This window comes from Schistocerca serialis, unplaced genomic scaffold (assembly GCF_023864345.2).
Source record: "Schistocerca serialis cubense isolate TAMUIC-IGC-003099 unplaced genomic scaffold, iqSchSeri2.2 HiC_scaffold_897, whole genome shotgun sequence".
NCBI lineage: Eukaryota > Metazoa > Arthropoda > Insecta > Orthoptera > Acrididae > Schistocerca > Schistocerca serialis.
The window spans coordinates 1,800,736-1,824,090 of NW_026048515.1; the positions used below are offsets into that span (position 1 = coordinate 1,800,736).

At 41.1% G+C, this 23,355-nt stretch overlaps 1 protein-coding gene across 1 annotated transcript in view; it reads left to right on the plus strand.

Moving 5' to 3' along the window:
• LOC126452533 (UDP-N-acetylglucosamine--dolichyl-phosphate N-acetylglucosaminephosphotransferase-like) overlaps nt 1-23,355 on the plus strand; it is a 136,903-nt gene that overhangs the window by 108,395 nt on the left and 5,153 nt on the right. Inside the window, exons 5-6 of the mRNA XM_050091094.1 lie at nt 6,618-6,806; nt 17,436-17,667. Of these exons, the coding sequence (XP_049947051.1) occupies nt 6,618-6,806; nt 17,436-17,667 (421 nt within the window). The remainder of the gene's footprint in view (nt 1-6,617; nt 6,807-17,435; nt 17,668-23,355) is intronic.

Genomic DNA, 23,355 nt, shown 5'->3' on the forward strand with positions numbered 1-23,355 from the left:
GTCATTTCAGATATGCTGTCCCTAGGTGGGCAGGCTGTATGGGATGGATTTTTTTGGTGTGGAAGGGATAGCAGCAGTCAAAATGCTGGTAGGTACTGTTAGTGATTGATAGGTTTAATGTGGACAGAGGTGTGGATGGAGCCATCAGAAAGGAGGTGATTAACAACCAAGAAGATGGCATTTTGGGTTGAGGAGGACCAGGTGAAGTGGATGGGAGAGAAGGTACTGACGTGGCGAAGGAATAAGGATAGGTTCTCTTGGCCCTGAATCCAGATCGTGAAGATATTGCCAGTGAACCTGAACCAGATTAGGGATTTTGAGAAACTAGGAAGGTTTCCTGTACGTGTCCCATAATCAGGTTAGCATAGGAGGGTACCATGCAGGTGCCCATGGGTGTGCTGTGGATTTGTTTGTGTACCTTCTCTTCAAAGGAGAAGAAGTTGTATGATAGTATGAAGTTAGTAAGGTGTATGAGGAGTGAGGCAGTAGGTGGTAGGCAATTCCTACCAGAGTTGTTAATCGTATAAAATCCTGATATATTAGCTATACCTTCAAGCCTTTTTTTGTAGCCAGTGCTTGCATATGTTCAACACTAAAACATCCTTGAGGTACTCAGCAGCACTTCTAATTCATCAGTTTTAGTCCCTAAACATTGCACATTTTTAAAAGGCTGCTGTTGAAGTCAGAACCTTCAGTAATTGATGTGCCACAAACCATCATATTTCTTTAATGGTGTTTCTTTACGAAAAATAATTCCATTTGGGTTTGTGGAGCACTCTTCTTTTTGATCCTGGGTGTCAATTTCAGACTCTGTGTGACCTCATTTTCATCTTTCTCATGGTGGGTTTCTTTTGCTTTCCAATTGTTACTATTGAACCTACTTCTGTTTCATTTGGTCCATTTTACTAATTTCCCAAACTGTGTCACCTAGTGCAATGATTCATTTATTTGTATAGGTGCTATCGTGTGTTGTTTCTTAGACAGATTTGTTTATATCTGATGCAACTCTCTTCTTACACATATTGATTCAGATGTAGTTTCTGTGTTGTGAAACCAGATTTTTCATAACTGTCAACCTTGAGAAGTCTTACATTTTTAAACTCTGAATAGAAATATTTCAATACTTGATTAGTTCACAAGTTTTTGATTAATCCATTGGCGTGGTTGCACCATTGTTTGATCTTGCTTTGAGTAAAGCACAATCCCTTTTCGTTGAATCCGCACTTTTTTCTGTATAATGGTGATAATGTTTCTAAATCTTGCCCTAGGCTTAATAACATCTGACACATTTATGGTCTCTTTGGCAGAGTTTGACACAAATTTTGAAACATTGTGGGCATGACTGTCTTCAAACATTTTCACATTACTTTCCTGTTGTATCTGTTTCAGTATGGCTTTAGCTCTTCTTTGTAAATTTCATATTTGTTCTTGATAGTCCACTTTCACACACAATTTGTATCATGTAAACAGGTGTGGAACTGTAATTGCTTTCATATTATAAAAAAAATTGTTATAAATTGAAAAGAATGATTAAAAATCAGGAAGTTCACGGGTTAGAGGTGAAAAATTGGATCAGTTGGAAGGGAGTGTAAAATTTCTATTAGATCCATTAAGGAAAAGGATGTTTTATTTTATGAGTGGGTGGCCAACTGTCATGTTGTAGTTACGTACACAATCAATTCTTAATAATTGTTTCCAAAATAAACTCAAGTCCATAAAAAAACAGAACACCTAGAACTGCTAGAGATAAGACATTCATAGTCACAGGACATGTACATTAGTAAGTTCTACGGAAATGATTAGGATTAGAACCACATCAGGCCGCAGGTTCAAGGTCATCATCAATATTGCGATGCGAAACTATCTACTAGTGAAATGTGCCTGCACCTCTTGTTATTGCTACGTAACAGAAGGTAATGGCTCAGTACAAATTGAGCAGATGTGCAGGATGCCTCGCAGATGTATGTGCAACCCATACTGTCAAATTAGTGAGATTGAAATAGGGTACATTATTGGCATGAGAGAATGTCATACATCCATCTGAGAAATTGCTGTTTGTGTGGGACAAAGCGTTTCAGTAGTGCAACAAATTTGTGCAGAATGGTTCATGGAAGGCTGTAGAACATGATGAGAGGGGCTAGATCACACCACTCAGAGCAACCCTCCCCCCCCCCCCCCCCCCCTCCCCTGAGGTGATCGACACCTCATCTGAAAGGTATGTAGATCAGATCTGCATCCTCCTTGGGTCTGGAGCAACATTGAAGCAGTGTAACACATTGTATACTATCAAGGGTGACAGTCCATTGCTGTTTATTACAGCATGGGTTATGTGTGCGTCATCCACGTCTCCACTCACCTTTGATGAATGTGCAGAAACATGCTAGATAGCAATGGTGTCTGGAGAAAAGTTACTGGAGACAGGAATGGCATCAAATAATGTTTACGGATGGATATAGGTTCTGTTTCTTTGAAAATGATGGCCGCATTATGGATTGCTTCAGACAGGGGCAGCAGCATCACAGTGACTGCATTTGCACAAGACATACAGTGCCATCTCAAGGCCTTATGGCGCCATCTCAAGGCCTTATGGCGCGGGTTGCTATTGGATACAACCACAAATCATAGTTGGTGCATGTCCAGGGCAGTGTGACCAGTGTTATCTTAGTTAATGACATCCTATGATCCCTAGCCATACCCTTTCTGCACAATACCCCCCCAGTTTTCAGCATGTCAATGTGTGACCACATGTTGCTGCATGAACATGTGCCTTTTTGGTGTCACAGGATGTCAGCCTTTCATCCTGCCCTGCCTGACTGCCAGGCTTATTGCCATTTGAATACGTGTGGGATATGGTGAAATGAAATATGCAGCACTGTGACACAATGCCAACCACTAAAGGTGAACTTTGGAACCAGATGAACACAATGGCTATATCACAGGATGCCATTTGCACCTTATACACATTGATGCCATCACACATTGAACAAGTTATCAGGGTCCAAAGCAGACCCTGTGTCTGTTAGGCAACAGGACACATGCTGAACTGAAGAGATTGAGATGCTAATCATTTCTGCAGAACATACTAATGTACATGTCCTGAGAATATGAATGTCCAATCTCTAGTTGTTCAAGGTGTGTTTTTTTGAACACTAGTGTACAAGACAGAAAGTCTGTCCTGTTAGCTGAAAAGGAAAAGAGCTGCAGTATTTACAAAAAGCATTATCAGAACTTTTCATTCAGTTTGATGCTAGTCTGATAACTAGGAACATTCATAGGATAATCATCTCACATATATGACATTTCAAGCAAAATATGAATGTCCTGCTCATTCATTTGTTCGTACACACACCATGTTTTGTGAAAACCCATAATGAAATAGGAGCCTTCTGAGATGGGAATGAGAAAGGAATGCATGAACAGGCATAAGTATCTGTCGCTGCCACTTCTGTAAAGTCTACTAACAACAAATGTAATCTACTGACAATGATAATTATGGACCTTGTTTGTAGATAGCATTGCATGTGTAGAGAAGAAACTACCTTGACTGTTGTGCGTATGTGCAGGGGGAGCACTACTCTTCCCCTTCATTTGCTCTGTTGCTGTTTTTATTTGATACTTCAAACAAAGCATTTGTGTAACTTTACACAAAGTACTATCACCTGTCAATATTCTGGCAAAGTCAGGACTTGTTTATTGTTATAGGAACTTAGAGTTAAAAGGAATTTACATCCTTGAGTGAAAATATTCTGATAAATTGTAGGTGTGGCTGATGAGGGATTATTTTACTGCATTTTTTTAATAATACAGCAGTTTTTTATGGTAGGGAGGGCAGAAACAAAATATGTTCATAGACAGGTTGAAAATGACATTCACATTGATAAAACAGGCAACCATAAAGCAAATTGTAATGTACACAATTAATGCAGACAGTCTCTGATTGAAACTGGAGCTATTCAAAAATTGACAGAAAAATTAGGTTCATCCAGTTGTAATTCAGCCAGATTAGATTAGATTAGATTAGATTAGATTAGATTAGATTAATTCTAGTTCCATGGATCATGAATACGATATTTCGTAATGATGTGGAACGAGTCGAATTTTCCAATACATGACATAATTAGGTTAATTTAACAACATACTTAAGTTAATATAACAACTTTATTTTTTGCGTTTTTTGTTTTTCTTTATTTTTTATTTTTTTTTTATTTTATTTTTTTTTTTATTTTTTTTTAATATTTTTGGTTTTTTTTCTTTTTTTTCTTAATTTATATCTAAAAATTCCTCTATGGAGTAGAAGGAGTTGTCATTCAGAAATTCTTTTAATTTCTTCTTAAATACTTGCTGGTTATCTGTCAGACTTTTGATACTATTTGGTAAGTGACCAAATACTTTAGTGCCAGTATAATTCACCCCTTTCTGTGCCAAAGTTAGATTTAATCTTGAATAGTGAAGGTCGTCCTTTCTCCTAGTATTGTAGTTATGCACACTGCTATTACTTTTGAATTGGGTTTGGTTGTTAATAACAAATTTCATAAGAGAGTATATATACTGTGAAGCTACTGTGAATATCCCTAGATCCTTAAATAAATGTCTGCAGGATGATCTTGGGTGGACTCCAGCTATTATTCTGATTACACGCTTTTGTGCAATAAATACTTTATTCCTCAGTGATGATTTACCCCAAAATATGATGCCATATGAAAGCAATGAGTGAAAATAGGTGTAGTAAGCTAATTTACTAAGATGTTTATCACCAAAATTTGCAATGACCCTTATTGCATAAGTAGCTGAACTCAAACGTTTCAGCAGATCATCAATGTGTTTCTTCCAATTTAATCTCTCATCAATGGACATACCTAAAAATTTGGAATATTCTACCTTAGCTATATGCTTCTGATTAAGGTCTATATTTATTAATGGCGTCATACCATTCACTGTACGGAACTGTATGTACTGTGTCTTATCAAAATTCAGTGAGAGTCCGTTTACAAGGAACCACTTAGTAATTTTCTGAAAGACAGTATTGACAATTTCATCAGTTAATTCTTGTTTCTCAGGTGTGATTACTATACTTGTATCATCAGCGAAGAGAACTAACTTTGCCTCTTCATGAATATAGAATGGCAAGTCATTAATATATAATAAGAACAACAAAGGACCCAAGACTGACCCTTGTGGAACCCCATTCTTGATAGTTCCCCAGTTTGAGGAATGTGCTGATCTTTGCATGTTACGAGAACTACTTATTTCAACTTTCTGCACTCTGCAGTGCATAAAATCAGTTATCCTTATTGTATGAGAATATCTGGGAACTAAGGGGTGAGCTTAATGAGTTGCTTATTTATGCTGAAGAATTAGAATTGAGAAAACCAGTTGATACAGTCATCCTCTCTGAAAATCATCTGAGCACTTGTGTAGATACATTAAATGTTACAGGATTGAGTTAGCTTCTTACTTCTGTAGAGAAAATATGGAGAAATAAAGAGTTGCCACATTTGTCAGAAACTGTTTTGATATCAAGAGTACTGATATTTATAAATTTTGCTCAGAGCAGCACTTGGAAGCTTGTGCAACAGAAGTAGTATTTCATAATAAGTCCTTTATAATAGTAACTACATATAGAGCTAATTCAGGAAATTTTAACCTCTTCATAAAAAACCTGGAAGCTCTGTTGTCCCATCTCACAGTAAAAAACGAGGAAATGTCGTTGCTGGTGATTTTAATGTGTATTTATGAAAAGCTCTGCCAATGAACACTTGGTTTCAGATAAAGCATAGTTTAAACAGAGTTTGAAATACTTTTTTACAGGCAACTTCTTCTAGTTAAGAGACGAATATCTTAACAGGGACTGCTAGACCAGCTTAATTCAAAATGTCTGTTAGATTTCAGCTTTGACAGTAGATGGTTACAACAGTTGAGATCAGGTATTTTGTGTGTGATAAATTTATTAAAAGTGCATGACTATGTTTCATTCTGACAGTGTACTAATTCTGCAAATATTATTAGTTCCAGATTACTGTAATATATTCACCTATTTTAACAATCTCCTACCAAATGATCAGGGCAGTGAGTATTATATTCAGATGTTTTGTTCCACACCCACAAAATCATCTCCTTTTTGGGTCTATGAAACAAAAGCTGAATCTAATATAATCCAGTATCTGCTGACTTCCAGCTTCCTACCCAAGATCTGCCAGCAACCTTTAAAGGCCTTTCCACTGGAATATCTGAATATAAAACACCATTCTGAGCCCTAGACAGGGATTGTTTTTGACAGGATCCAACAAATTCCTTGTTTTTATAGTGAAATGTCCCAACTTCAACATACTTTTTATTCAGTAATAAGTAATTTGAATGAGTAAATGTTGATGTAGATGAATCAGCTCTCTAATATCAATATCAGTAGTCTGTCTTTATTGTTAAGGATTGTTCCATTGCAGTGTATTATTCCTAATGTCTGTTGTACAAAACTGCTTCCAGAAGAGTGAAATTACATAACCTTTTTTGGTCAAATAATTATACTATTACAAACTGTTTCTGTAAGCAGAGACATTAAATTTAACTGTAATGTAAATTTCATTTAAACTTTCTTAATTTTCTGGCTTCACTTTTTCCAGGTACCCATCACGTGTGTTTGTTGGAGACACCTTCTGCTATTTTTCTGGAATGACTTTTGCTGTTGTTGGTATCTTGGGTCACTTCAGCAAGACGATGCTCCTTTTCTTTATTCCACAAGTTGTAAACTTTGTGTATTCAGTTCCACAGTTGTTTCATATTTTGCCGTGCCCAAGGCATAGACTTCCAAAGTAAGTGAATCAAAATCTCTTTATATATTCTTATTTTTCTTCTTTGACTTCTTCACATTATTATTATTATTACAAGTAACTTGATAGGAATTCTTGTTTTCCTTAACTTCTTTGTCCTCCAGTAATATCAGCAATATGTAGCATTATCTGTGTTTTGTTCGTGGGTTTTTCTGAACAATGATTCTGTGCTCAATCCAGACCATTACCCGCCTGTGTGGCCAAGATCACTAATGCACACTTGTGCTGTGGCACTTGACCTGAGGGTAAACTGGTTTGAATTCTGGTGGTGGGAAAAATTTTTGCAGCCAGTATTCAGCCAGCAAAGGGAGAGGAAGTTTCGGTGTAAACTCCAGAACATCAGACTTTGTGCCAATGTCCTGGTTTAAATACCAAACCTCTCCGCAATGTCTCATGAAGTGAGGGCATGTGACACTGTTGATGGTGATCACTTCAAGGGATGGGGATGTTAGACTTGGAGGTCCCCTCAGTGTTGTTTACAAGTAGTAGGCTATATACTGGCACCAGGGTTCACCCTACCCCTTCTCTCATCATCATCATCATCATCATCATCATCATCATCATCATCTTACAATGCGAACATTACTTTACACCAGGGCTTCACAACATACGTGCTCGCGGAGCAAGCTGTGAGCAGCAAGGCGCGAGCATGGAGCAGCGCGAGCACGCTACCCGCACTACCGGACCAGAGCAGAGAGTGGGGAGAGTCATTTGGGGTACACAACAGCTGCCGCCAGTCAATGTAAATCCGCGGCTACCTGCAGGGATATCACTCACGAATTATTACTGCGACAAATGAAACAAATAAAGGAGAATGTACACGTGCCACATAATTTTATTAGCTTAGTGTATGCCTCTACCATCTGTAGACACTAAAACTAAAGAATTCCACGACAATCCTATATTTTCAACACTTTCTTCAACACTACTTAAAATATCACCTCCGGTTGTAGTGTTCTTCATGGCTACTACATCGAGGAGCTCCTCCCTCACCTGAAGATCTCTATTAACACCTCTAATAAATATGGCAAGCTGCGCTGTTCCAGTGATATCAACACTTTCGTCCAGAGCTAGAGAATGTGCCATAAAATCTTTACAGATATTTGCAAGCTGGCTCTGGACGTTGTCTGCCATGTCCTGTATGCGACGCATAATGGTCATGTTAGATAATGGCACAATCCGAAACTGTTCAACTTGAGATGGACACAAATGTTCCGCTGCAACTACCAAACATTATTTTATTAAATCGCCATCAGTGAAGGGGCGCAGGGATTCTGCTAAAAGCAAAGCAATTTTGTAACTCACTCTGAGAGCTGCCTCAGTTGATTTTTCTTCGTCGTCCAGATCTTCTTCGGATAGCTTCCTTTTAAGTTTAATTGTGCACGATCTGGTCCATCACATTTTCCACGTCCATAGTCTTTCACGTGGTACGACATATAATGTCGCTGCAAATTAAATTCCGTAAAAGAATTCAGCGTTTAGTAACATACTAAACATTTTGCAACACCATCTTTTTCTGTAAAAAGATAAAATTCCTCCCAATGGGGGTTGAACTGCGAAAGCATGGTTGGGGTTACACAACGGCGACTTGACATGATTCTTAACCAGCGAAGTGACTGTTAGAGCTGATCGTAGTACTTTAAACGTTACACAGTCGGCGCGAATTCAATAGGCACGCAGTGGCCCTATTCAAACGTGCGCGCGCATTTCCCCTCCCCTTCCTCCCTACTCCGCAACCTTGCACCTGCTCGCGAGCACGTGCCTGAGCAGACGCGAGTACTCGCGCTCAAAACCGGCCAGTTGTTAAGCCCTGCTTTACACTAATCACACACACACACACACAAATACTGTAATGGAGTCTGTTACAAATAAATAAACAAAGAAAACCTCCAAACTGCTGCCTTAAGTTACGTGGCCACGATAATGTCCTGGACCACATTTGCCATCTGTCTTTCCTTGCAGCATTTATTGCTACTGGTGGTATTTGTTGTTGTGCTTTGTAGGGCCAAAGTATTGACTTTTTTCTTTTAATATTGGTATTTAGAATCCCTAATATTCATATGCTGCAGTACTGTCACATTTGTGACCATATCTGTCCATGGTATCCCTAATATACTTCAGTATATCCAGTTTCAGATGCCTCCAATTTCTTACCTAATACTGTCAATATTAGGAAAATTGTAGATTGCTACCACTGTAAAGGTGACCTGTTGAGTTTCAAGAGACACAACAAAAAGATTATTACCAATTATAGCTTTAAGCCAAAGCCTTCTTCAGCAAAGACCACACACACATTCACACAAGCAAATACACCTCACGCACACTTGATGGCTTCCGTCAGCAGCAGCTCCAACTGGAATGTAACTGCCTGCCATGTGAATAGCAATCTGGAGTGGGATGGGGAAAGAGGAGGGATATCAGGGTATGGGTGGGGGAGAGATGAATGCTGTGTGGCAGGGTGAACAGGGACTAGACACTACCAGGGACAGTGTTGAGTGGGTGGGGAAGGGGGGAATGCGGAGTGGGAAAGGAGGGATATAGGGAAGGGGAAAAGACAGGTGGATACATTGGCGCAGGGCAACACACATAGAGGGTGAGGGAATGTCAAACGGGAGTAGGTGACAGAACGAGGGGGCGGAAATTGTTGGGTGGAGGGAATGGGGACAGTAGGTTATTGTAGGTGGAAGCTGGCCTCATTTCAGGAATGGAGAATGTGTGTAAGGAGAACTCCCATCTGTGCAGTTCAGAAAAGCTGGAGGTGGAGGGGAGGATCCAGATGGCCTGGGTTGGTGAAGGAGCCACTGAAACCTAGCATGATGAGTTCAGCTACATGTTGTGCCACAGGGTGGTTTACTTTGCTCTTGGTCATAGTTTGGCAGTGGCCATTTACCCTGGTGTACAGCTGGTTGGTGGTCATACCAATATAAAAAGCTTTGCAGTGGCTGCAGCAGAGCTGGTATACAACATGGCTCTTTTCAGAGTCAGCCTGGCCTTTGATAAGCCTCTGACAGGATTGGAATAGGAAGTGCTGAGTGTGTGGTTTGGGAAGATTTTGCACCAAGGTCTTCCACAGGGATACGGTATCTGTGGCAAGGGGCTGGGACTGGGAGTGGCATAGGGGTAGACAAGGATGTTGTGGAGTTTGTGTGGCTGACGGAACACAGATTTATGAGGGGTGGAAAGGACCTTGGTTAGGATGTCCCTCATTGCAGGGCATACTGCTTGACTATCAAAGCTCTGACAAAGGATGTGGTTCAGTTGTTCCAGTTTGGAGTGGTACTGGGTTACTGGGTGATGAAAGTGACACTCCTTTGTAGCTGGCTCTTGGGGGTGGTGGGAAATGGCATGGGAAATCTGTTTGTGGGCTAGGTCCAGGGAATAGTGTCTGCCCATGAAGGCCTTGGTGAGACATGCAACATACTGGGAAAGAAAGTTCTTGTCACTGCAGGTGGCAATGCTATATGGGATGGAATTTTTGATGTGGAAGGGATAACAGCTGTCAAAATGCTGTTAGCAGTTGGTAAGTTTAATGTGAAGAGAGGTGTGGATGGAGCCATTAGAGAAGAGGAGGTCAACATTGAGGAAGATGGCTCATTGGTTTGAAGAGGACTAAGTGAAGTGGATGGGAGAGGTGGCGTTGAGGTTGTGAAGAGCCCAGATCACGAAGACGTCATCAATGAATCCGAACGAGGTAATGGGTTTGGGGTTGTGTAAGGTTATGAAAGTTTCTTCTAAATGTCCCATAAAATGATTGGCATAGGAGAGTGCCATGCCAGATGCCCATGGCTGTGTTGTGGATTTGTTTGTATACTTTCCCTTCAAGGGAGAAGTAGTTAAGTGTTAGGATTTAATTATTTAGATTAATGAGGGAGTGAGTTTGGCATCAGCAGGACATTGAGAAAGGTAATGTTCATCTGTGGCAAAACCATGGTCATGAGGGAGTTGATGGACAGGGAAGTGGCGGCATCAACTGTGACCAGTTGGAAACAGGGAACCAGGAGGCAAAGCAGTTGAGATGGTAGAGTGTCAGTGAAGGAAGTGGTTGATATTTTTGATGTGGGAGGATAGATTACAGGAATTTGAATGGGGTTGTCTGTCAGTGACGGCCAAAATCCTTCCAGTGGGGACGCTATAACCAGCAACAATGGGGCAGGTAGGATTGTTGAGTTTGTGAAACTTGGGGAGCATGTAGAAGGCCAGTGTGTGGGGTGTTGTAGGGGTGGGGAGGGAAATGGAATGATGGGAGAGATTCTTGGAAGGGCCTGAAGCTTTAAGCAGGATTTCAGGTTATGTTGGAATTCTGAGATGGGATCACTGTGGTAGAGTTTATAGATGGAGGACTCAGACAATTGGCAGAGTATGATCAGTGTGATTCATAATGACAGTGGTGGAACCTTTGTGTGCAGGTAGGATGATTAGGTCAGGATCTGTTTTGAGCCTTTGTATGGCTGTCCTTTTTTTTCTGCTGAAAGGTTAGTGTGTTTAGGAAGGGACTTGGAGAAGGATGGTGAGGCCAAGTTGGAGATAAGGAATTCCTGGGAGATGACCAGAGGTTGGTTAGGTGGGTGGGGGATGGGGGGGAGGATCATGGTTGGATAGTGGTATGAACTGTGAGATAAGAGGTTCAGTGTTGGAATTTGGTTGGCTTTCGTTGTAAGGATTGGTTGCAAACGAGTGTTTCCATTGCACAGTTCAAGAGGAGGAGAGCAGGTCTTTGACAAGTCCAACATGGTTAAATTTTGGTGTAGGGCTAAAGGTGATGCCTTTGGTTAGGGCTGAAACTTCTGTGGGGTTGAAGATTTTGGTGGAAAAGTTAACGACAATGTTACTGGAATTTTTAGGCCCTGGATTTGGAGTGTTGGAAGGTAGTTTTGCGAACTGTGGCAAGTTGGAAAGGTCATGTAGATGGGGTCTGAGTGCTACAAAGAGTTGACGGAGAGGAATACTGTGGATACGATATAGGTTGGATAATGATGCCCGAAGGCAACAATTGACGTGGTGTCTGGAATGGTGTTCCAGGTGCTGGAGAGCAAAGGATTCAGTTTCAGAGATGTGATGTATGTAGTGGATATGGCATCGGAGCAGTATCTTGGGGAAGGAGCAGTGGTGATTCTGGGATGCCCGTGCCATGGAAGTGTTTTTTTGTGATGGACACGGACTGATGGAATCAAAAGCTAAGGTCATTGTGAAAGAAAGGGTGGGATGCAGAGAAAGGAACTTCTGTGCTTAGGCTGTTGGGGGGGGGGGGGGGGATTCCATGGTTTAGGCAGCATTTAAGGAACAAGATGTGGGAATGTGTTTTAATCAGGGAAAGGGATACTTTTCTGAACTGGTGCACAAAGATGGGGCAGGGACCATTGTGGCACAGATGACATTGGGGAAATGGGAAATGACATGGAAAATCAGCAAATGTAGCTGTTGGATAGTTCTCAGGGAAGCTGGATAACAGGAAAAGATGCGGAAAAGTATGTACAGGCATACAAAAACACACACAAAAAAGTAAGCAAAAACACATAAAAGTACATAAACATGTGAACAAATACATAAAACTGCATAAAAATTGCGCAAAAATATGGGGCAAAAAGAAACAGAGAAGGTATGGGAGTTGGTGTGGCTTACACAATCTCAAAACAGATCCGGACCTAATCACGCTCCCTGCAGACAAAGGCTCCACCACTGTTGTGATAAGTTGCTGTAACTACTTGGCAGAAGGCGTCTGCCAAATGTCTGTCTGACTTGTCCAGGTATAAACTCTGCCAGAGTAATCCCTGCTTAAAGCAGTTGGCTCTTCCCAGAAAACCTCTTCTCAGAGCCTATCCCCTGAATACATACACACACACACACACACACACACACACACACACACACACACCCCTTCTACATGCAACAATCTTGGACACCCCATTGTAGCTGGTTATTCTGCCTTCACTGAAAGGATTTCTGTCCTCATTGACCAGCACCTCCAACCAGTTGCCCATAATCTAGTCTCTCACATCAAAGATACTAACCACTCCCTTCACCAACTCGCACTATCCTCACCACTTTACCACCTTGTTCCCTACTGGTCACTACTGATGCCACTTCTCTAGACACCAACATCCCTCATGCCCATGGTGTTGCTGCAATTGAACACTACCTTCCCCAACATCCTTCAGACTGCAAACCCACTACCTCATTTACCTAACTAACTTAAACCTAACTCATAACTACTTGTCCTTTCATGGGAAGGTATACAAACAAATACACGACACAGTCATGGACACCCACATGGTACCTTCCTGTGCCAACCTGTTTACGGTACAGCTAGAGGAAACACTACTGTCCTCCCACTACCCCAAACCCTTGATCTAGTTCAGAATCATTGATTATGTCTTCTTGATCTGGGCTTGGGACCCTATCCTCATTCCTTCACAATCTCAACATCTTCTCTATCATTCTCTTCACTTAGTTCTCTTCAACCTAATGTACTATCTCCCTAGATGTTGACCTCCTCCACTCTGATGGCTTCATCCGCAACTTTCTCCACATTAAACCTATAATCTGCTAGCAATACCTGCATTTTGACAGCTGCCCTTCCCTTTCACATCAAAATCCCTCCCATACAGCCTTGCTACCTGGGGAAGCATATCTAGAGTGACAAGAACTCCCTTTCCCAGTATGCTGAATGTCTCACCAAGGCCTTCATGGACAGGCACTATCCTCTTGACCTAGTCCACAAACAAATTTTCCATGCCATTTCCTCACACACCCCCAATTCTCCCACCACCCTCAAGAAAGACAAAGGAGTGCTCTCTTTGTCATCCAGTACCACCCCAAACTGGAACAACTGAATCACATCCTTTGTCAGAGCTTTGATAGTCAAGAAGCATGCCCTAAAATGAGGGACATCTGACCCTAGTCCTTCATACCCCTCCCAAGTGGTGTTCTGTTGCCCATCCAACCGTCACAACATTCTAGTATATCCTTATGCCACTTACAGTCCCAAATCCTTGCGACACACATATCATATACCTGTGGAAGACCCAGGTGCAAAACTTGCCCAATCCACCCACCCATCACTTCCTTTTCTAGTCTTGTCACAAGCTTATCTTACCCCATGAAGACCAGGCCAACTGTGAAAGCAGCCATGTTGTATACTAGCTCTGCTGCAAACATTGCACATCTTCTTGTATTGGTATGACTAGAAACTAGCTGTCCACCAGGAGGAACGGCCTCTGCCAAACTGTGGCCAAGAGCAAAATAGACCATTACATGGCCTAACATGTAGCCAAACATAGCGTGCAAGTTTTTTGAATGGCTGCTTCACAACCTGGGCCACCTGGGTACTCCCCTCCACCACCAGCTTTTCTTAACTGCCCCCTCGTCCTGTCAACTGGTCCCATTTCACATTCCCTCACCTTCTTTGTGCATTGGCCTATGACAATGTGCCCCCCACCTGCCCTTTCCCTTCCCCAGCTCCTCTCCTTTCCCACTCTGTGTTCCCCCTCCCCTTCCCCCCCCCCTCCCCCAACCACCACCACCACCACCACCACCACCACCACCACCACCAGTCTACGCTGTGCCTGACAGTCTCTAGTTCCTGCATACCTCACCAGACAGCACTCTTCCCTCCCCCCACCCATACTGTGCCGTCTCTCCCCCTTCCCTGCCCCACTTCAGATTGCTATTCATGTGACAGTCACATTCATGTTGGAGCTGCTGGTAGAAACGGTCATGTGTGTGTGTGAGGTGTACTTGCTTGTGTGAATGTCTGTGTGCTTTCTCTGCCGAAGAAGGCTTTGGCCGAAAGCTATAATGTTTAACAGTCTTTTTGTTGTGCTCCTCTGCAACTCAGTGGGTTATCCTTACAGTGGGTAGCACTCTATCCTTTTCCTAATATTGTTGATATTCCAACCTTTAGTTTACATTGTTTGATTTTAGCTAATAATTTGGTAAGTTGTCAGGACTAGACTCCATAGAGTAGGATTGAAAGGAATATTCACGATTTTGTATATACTCACCAAAGGGGTGATCATAAGAAATTGGTGTGGATGACACTAATAAAACTCCCTCAAAAATAGTGGTTGTGGCAGGTATTAATTTCAGTACGATGAGGGCGAAGATGATGATGGTGTAGCTCTTTAGCTGTAGGTTTGTGTGTTGTGTGCTGAATAGACAGTGTTGTGACTTGTCTGGAAACATGCATGTTTTGTATATCAGCATTGAATATTCAGGTTCTGATGCTTTTTTTTCCCCCTCCTCGATTTCAGTTCAAAGCAGAACTTTCCTGACAGACTCACAGCGTCATGCTTCAAATTGTTATGTTGACCGTAGTGTGAAGAGTGTCAGGTTTGAAACATTATGCATTGAATGTCTATTGATAGCACATTCCACTGACAAGAGTTTGAGATGTGTTGCTGTGGAGATTTCTCACATACTTGAGGTTATCATAAAATGACAAAGCATGGCATAGGATCATGACAGTGAAATTTCCAGAAGCAGCAAGCATTTATCTTGTGGAATTGTTGGTAAAATAGTAAATTGTAGCTGAATTTGGAATTCTCACTAATAAGTGATGTGGTAATTTAAAAAATTCGTTTGTGGACATAGCTAGTAAAGTAAAACTTGCTCCCACATGCAACAAAAAATGATTAAGTAAAATTTGGAATTTGAAGCTGAAAATCTCGGGGAAATCTTTTGATGAAACAGTCACCACCCTGTCTGATGATAGTACAGAGAACAGTTGCATATCATCCAGGTCCAAGAAGCTCACAAATATTAACAGGGTCACATAAGTGACCTTACAGATCTCAGAAGTATTTGAAATTTTGTTGCTGGATGATGATAACAATAATCACAATAAATTTCAATTAAATGGTGTTGTTCAGGTCAGTGATCAGGACAAATATTTTGCCAGAACCAGGCTAGTCGTTAAACTCTTTGGACAAGCAGATGTCTGTGTAAAAAACTCTGACAATTTAATTTGAAACTTTATTAGTTTAACGTGTACTGGTTGTTTTGTAGGTTTAAAAATTTTCTAGTGGAATTATTTAAACCATGCTGAGTTTGACAACTTCTTTGACTGTCTTGGTATTTGGTTTTTGAAGAAACTTTGTGTCAAGTTGCTTTTAATGTGGAGTTCTAAAACAGTCTCAAACAATGCATTCCTGAAAGAGGTTTGACTTAATAATGATTAGAAAGCAATTGGTTAAGCCCATTCTCCAGTTCTAAATTCTAGTTAAGTATGTGCTTCTTTAACAGCCTGAATCAGCTGCACAAAAAAATATGAAGCTCCTGTATGCTATAATAACCTAACCTTAAATTAATAAGGCAGTTTTACCTACTTTTACACATTTAAGAATAAATAGATTCACAGTCACTTAACTAATCCTCATAGCAAATGCTTTACATATTTACATGTTTTCTTTCTTTTTGCAGGATACTAATAGCCGCACTAATAGTTTCATCATCATTTGCCACCTGAATCTCTTCAGACAAAGATCCATGTTTTTGTTATTTTTATCATTTATATATATTTTGACAGATCTCTTTTCGGCTCAGTGTTCTTTCACAGAATATTTTAATTTATTTACTGTGCAATATTGAAGTTCAAAATTGTACAGAAGCAAGTATGGACAGTGTTAGGAAGAGAGAGCTCTATGTAATTCAGAGAACAAGTTGATGCCAAGAATTGAAACCTTATTACCACCAATATTGCAAAATACTCCCCACCTCATCCCATGCAGTAAGTCCCCCCTGTTCCGCGGTTCTGGTTGACTTTCCCAAAATTTACCCCTTTTCCTAGACTCTCCAATCCTTTTCCTTCACCCGTCTTCCTTCCCCTTCAACCCTTCCGCCTGAAGAAGGAGCCAGTGGCTCCGAAAGCTTGCCTCATTGCAACCTTCTTTTATGTGTGTGTTCTGCCGCCGCTTGGTGAATAGATTTTTTATCTATCCAATTGAATTATTTTATCATAAATACTGTAAGAGTAAGAGAAAACAATTTAGAACTTTATTAAATAAGAAACAAACAAAAACACTGATCCTAATGAAATTCAGCCCTCAAAAAATAGCTCGGACAAAACTGGTGACATACTAAAATCATTGGTCATAAAATTCCATGACTACTTCCTCACAGTGGCAGCAGACATTGTACCCCACTAGCTAAATTTTTAAATTACATAGCAGTGTCTTCAGAGTGAAGATTTAACACATCATTGGTGATTGTATGTCCATTGATTTAAGAAACAGATGCTGTGTGGTCCCACCCTGCTGTAAGCTTTTTAGTCTGGATGCTTCTTTGGTTGATCCTCAGTCCGTTTCCCTTATAAACAACAGCTTATCATTTGATGTCATGAGGCTGAGTGGCCCTTGTTCCACTATAAAAAAATCTGAGATGGTTAGCAAGACTCAGGTGTAAGACATTTGTGTTAGTGACCAGCAACATTAACAGCTAGACACCAGAGGTGGCGTTGTCCATTGGATGACATTTTAAAAAAATCATGTTTCCATTCAGTGTGTGTTTTTTATGAGAAGTCTGCCATGTGTTGCCAGCAGGTTTTGCCTGATTAATCACATGCAGATTTTTTATTCTATCTTGATGCAGACTTCCTAAACATATTATTCATTCCAGGTACAATGCTGATCGAGACATTATGGAGGCAAGCACTGTAAAATTTTCACATAATGAAGTGGGCCTAATTGGCACAGCTGTACTCAAAGTTCTTCCACGGTTTAAGCTGTTGCATGTTCATATTGACAAAAACACTATTGAGATTAACAATATGACAATTATCAACCTTACGTTGTTACTCGGAGGTCCAGCACATGAGTCCGTTCTCACCTCCCGTCTGCTTGTATTGCAGGTAATTCATAAATTGTATGCTTATTGAATATATTGATATCTCGGAGACTTCTCTTAGTTATATATATATTTCATATAATAAATATATAAAGATTATATTGTGTCTTCAATGAAATCATAATTTGCTACTCTCTTCAAACTACAGAAAATCCGGGATTGAATAATGAATAGTAGAGATGCCGAGTTGCAGACAGGCACAACAAAAAAAAACTGCTAAACAAGTAAGCTTTTAGCCAAAAGGCCTTCTTCTGAATTAGACAAAACACACACACACACACAACACACACACACACACACACACACACACACACAAACACAAAAAAACCACTGTGGCTGCCGAGGCCAGACAGTGATTAACTGTGCGTGATGGGAGACACATTCTGGGTGGTGGGGACAAAGAGAAAGCTGGGGCAGGGAGAGAGAGGGATAGCAGGGTAGGGGTGGGAGTGTTAAAGTGCTGCTTGTGGGAGCATACAGGGACAAGGTGGAGAGAGGGTAGGGCAGTGAGGCACAATCGGGAAGTTAGATGGAGGGCAAGAGGGGTGGGGATGGGGGAGGGAGCAAAAAAGGGGAGAAGTAAAACGACTGTGGGTGAGATGGTGGAATAGAGGGCAGTGTAGTGCTGGCATGGGAACAGAGAAGGAGATAGGTGGGTAAAGGACAATGACTAATGAAACTTAAGGGTTACCCTCCTGGCCTCAACCCTCGTTAGTCATTTTTCTTCACTCATGTATACCCTTCTCTGTTCCCACTCCAGTACTACACAGCCTTCTATTCACCAATGTACCCACATTCATTTTACTTCTCTCCTTTTCTGACTCACCCAAACTCTCGTCCCACCCCCTCCTCCCATGACCTCTGTCTAACCTCCTGACTGCTCTTAGCTGCCCTACCCTCTTTCCACCTTGTCCCTGTATGCTCCCACAAGCAGCACTTTACTGTCCCACACCTCTACCCTGCTATCCCTCTCCTTCCCTGCCCCAGCCTCCTCCTCATCCCCACCAGCCAGATTGCGTCTCCCATCATGTGTGGTTACTCGCAGTCTGACCTCGGCAGCCAGACACAGTGGGAATGTGTGTGATGAGTACGTTTGAATGAATGTGTGTGTGGACGGTGTCTAATTCAGAAGAAGGTGTTTTTGGCCAAAAGCTTACTTGTTTACCATCATTTTGTTGTGCCTGTCAGCAGCTCAATGTCTCCACTATTTGCTGCTCTCTTGTTATTCTTGTACCTTAAGGAACTATTTTGCCCAAAAAATGTTGAATAGGTCAGGCGTTTCAGTGTGCGTTTGTTTCTGCCGAGAACTCTGTCCAAATTATGTTTGGTATTTGTATGGGCATCCACCATTGCCATGATCACTCAGTAAATTCCCCGAGAAAAGAACTTCACTTACTGTTGTTTATGTAAAGTTGTTAAAAGGCAGGAGGTAACCTCAGGCACACTACTGTAGTCTGACAGAGCAAACAGTGTTTAGTGTTGTTATTAAAAATTTGGCAGAGTTTCATTTCAGAGTGTCTATAGAGAACAGAATGTTGCAATGGCAACTTTCTCAATAAGATTTTGAGCAGGTATAATTACTTGCAGCTAGAATTTAAAGCCTGTGACAATCTGAAGTGATAGGAAACAAAATGATTGGAAGATACACTGATTTCATTCCTGAAGAATGATTAATAAAAAACGAAGGAAATAAAACTTCATTTCTGATGACAACTTTAGAACCTTGCCGGCATGCACCAATTCATTCCAGACTGCACTGATAAGGTATACCAAGTCAGCCTTTGTAGTATAGCTCAGAGTTGGGCTAAATTACATTATCTTTGCCTGAAGAGTAAATAGATTGTACCCAATCACAATAATGTCATGCAAAAACATAAAATACCGTATGCAGAATAATGCTGAGTCGCAGAGAGACACAACAAAAAGATTCTTACAATTATAGCTTTGGCCATTAAGGCCTTTGTCAACAACACACACACACACACACACACACACACACACACACACACACACACACGCGTGCGCGCACACATGCGTAAACGCAACTCACACGCATGACTGCAGTCTCAGGCAGCTGAAACTACACTTGTTTGATACTTAAATTTGCAATAGTTCCACGTCCCTCTTGCAGAGAGTATGTTACATTGTGCCTAAATGTTAAATTCAGGATGTGGTTTCCTATACATAGTAGAAGCAAACCATTTTCAGTTAAAGCTCATTTCACTGAACTGTGGGAGAATGTAAATACTGGAGGGCACCAATGAGCTGTAGAAAAGCCAGTAGCAGTGGCTGGTTACAATGTTTTATTATTACCACTTATGATAATGAGCAGCAGTACAACAGAAGTGACTTGACAAGTGAAGCTGTGTTAGGTATAGTGAGGGACCATGACAATAGGAGAAGAGCGTACACAGAATGTTTCCCAGAATGGAGGAACTCAGATGACTCCATAGTGTTTCAAGTATGTAACTAAACTATTCACATTGTTTCATACTGGGAAAGATAAACTGTAAGTGCCTGAGTATGTATTTAGTGTCACCTGACAGCATTTTTCCCAGGAATGAATAAATAAAAGTAATGAAGAGGTAATAACTGATTTGTTAAAACATATTGATCAGTTGACAGGCAGTGAACAAATGCATGAAATATTTCTAAAACATACTAAATATTAGTTTGGTTGTACCAGTCACAACCATTAAACTGGCACAAAGTATAAATGAGAGGAGTGAGTGAGAAGGCAAAATGATAAGTGTGTATATGCTTTGCTGATATGGTGATGCTGGCAGAACAAAGAAGGTATGTAATTGGTGGAAGACCTAAACAGCAAATGTGAAGTATTTGGATTGAAAATAAATCAGAAAAAGACCAAAAGTATGATACTTGGAGGAAAAAGAGAGAAGTCCAAATCACAATAAACTGACAACTCCAGAAAGCTGCAAAATTCAAGTACTTTAGAAATCTTATAACAGAAGACTTGAAATGTTACACAGATATAAAACTGAGAAAAGTGATAATCAAGCAAGCATTTGAAAAGAATAGGGGGAAATGCTATGCAGGCCATTGAAGGAAAAAAAAAGACTAATGAGAAGATTGTCCAAATTCTCTACAAAGGGCACAGTTTTATTTGGTACAGAGGCCTGGACACTGTGAACAGATGAGGAAAGAAGGCTGGAGGTACTCAAAATGTGGGTATGGAGGAAACTAGAATGGTGAGTTGGGAAGGCAGCATGAGGAACAAGAAACTGTTGAAGAGCTGGGAAAAACAGAAATCTCTTACACACCACAAGGAGCAGGAAGAAAAATTGGCTAAGCCACATCTTGAGATACCGTTGCTTACTCCAGCAACAGATTGAAGATATGGTAAAGGGAAAGCGGGGGATAGAAAAAAGAAGATACGAACTAACAGGCAGTATCAGGGAAGAAAACAATAATTACACGGAGCTAAAGAGAAAGTATGAGGCAGAACTACCATTAATAATGATTTAGAGACTGGAGTACTACATAATAATGAAAAAGGTTTTTATTAAAGAACATAAAAATAAATTTTAGAACAATAGGCCATGTTTAAAAATAATAGTTAAACTCTGTGACAGTACTTTAGAGATGCCAATTGCACGATCACTCATTTATCTCCTTCTTACAGCCATGAAAGAGATAATGAGTACATTTGATAAGATGTAAATATTTAGTCCACCTTACCTTTGAAGATGTGACTGGAATGCAAGAAAAGTTAAATAATAATAAATCCAATACCTGCTGCACCAGTGGACAAGGCGGCACACATATTAATGTGCTGCACTCATTTTCAGAAAGAGCAGGCTTGAAACCCCCATCCGGCCATCTAAATATATATTTATATCATCATGATGATACTTATATATAATATAAGTATAAATATAAGATAAATATATAAATATAATAGAGGGAAACATTCCACGTGGGAAAAATATATCTAAAAACACAGATGATGTGACTTACCGAACGAAAGTGCTGGCAGGTCAATAGACACACAAACAAACACAAACATACAGATGAAATTCAAGCTTTCGCAACAAACTGTTGCCTCATCAGGAAAGAGGGAAGGAGAGGGAAAGACGAAAGGATGTGGGTTTTAAGGGAGAGGGTAAGGAGTCATTCCAATCCCGGGAGCGGAAAGACTTACCTTAGGGGGAAAAAAGGACAGGTATACACTCGCACTTCCCCCTAAGGTAAGTCTTTCCGCTCCCGGGATTGGAATGACTCCTTACCCTCTCCCTTAAAACCCACATCCTTTCGTCTTTCCCTCTCCTTCCCTCTTTCCTGATGAGGCAACAGTTTGTTGCGTAAGCTTGAATTTCATGTGTATGTTTGTGTTTGTTTGTGTGTCTATCGACCTGCCAGCACTTTCGTTCGTTAGGTCACATCATCTGTGTTTTTAGATATATAGTTAAATATATAATATGTACATATATAAAATAAGGAAAGGCAAACACTCACCTATTGCTGACTGAAGTGTAGCACACAGAAACATGCAACAGATAACAGTACAATATTATGAAAAGGAAAGTTGCTACACACCATATAATGGAAATGCTGAGTCACAGATATGCACAACAAAAAGACTGTCAAAATATAAGCTTTTGGTCAACAAGGCCTTTGTTGAAAATAGACAAAACACACACACACACACACACACACACGACTGCAGCCAAGTGGGTGGGAGTAAGAAGGAGACTGGGGCAGAGAGGGGGAGGGATAGCAGGGTAGGGATGGGGAATAGTGAAGTGCTGCTGGGGAGCTCACAAGGATGAAGTGGAGAGAGGCTAGAGCAGCTAGAAGCAGTTGGGAGCTGAGATGGTGGGCAGGGGAGAGGTGGAGGGGGAGGGGGTAGCGGAAAAGGAGAGCAGTAAAAAAAATGGGTGCATTGGTGGAATGAGGGTTGTGTAGTGCTGGAATGGGGACAGGGAAGGGGCTGGATGGGTGAGAAAAATGACTAACGAAGGTTGAGGCCAGGAGGGTTACAGGAACATAGGATATATTGCAGGGAGAGTTCCCACCTGCTCAATTCAGAAAAGCTGATGTTGGTGGGAAGGATCCATATGGCACAGGCTGTGAAGCAGTCATTGAAATGAAGGATGTCATGTTGCTCAGCAACGGGGTGGTCTGCTTGTTTCTTGGCAACAGTTACTTGGTGGCCATTCATGCGGACAGACAGCCTGTTAGTTGTCATGCCCACATAGAATGCAGCACTATGGTTGCAGCTTAGCTGGTAGATTACATGACTGGTTTTATAAGTAGCCCTCCCTTTGATGGGATAGGTAATGTTTGTGACACAACTGGAGTAGGTGGTGGTGGTGGTGGTGGTGGTGGTGGTGGTGGTGGTGGTGGTAGTGGTAGTGGTAGTGGAAGGATGTATGGAACAGGTCTTGCGTTCAGATCTATTACAGGGATATGAGCAATGAGGAAAGAAGTTGGAAGCAGGGGTTCTGTTGGGATGAGTGGATATGTTGTGTAGTTTCGGTGGATGGCAGAATACCACTGTGGGAGGGGTGGGAAGGATAGTGGGCAGGACATCTCTCATTTCAGGGCATGACAACAGGTAGTTGAAACCCTGGAAGAGATGTAATGTTTGTATGCAAACACAGTGTATATCGCAAGTTCATGACACAGTAGTGAAGTATGCAACTAAATTTTTAATAAACTGAAACATGGG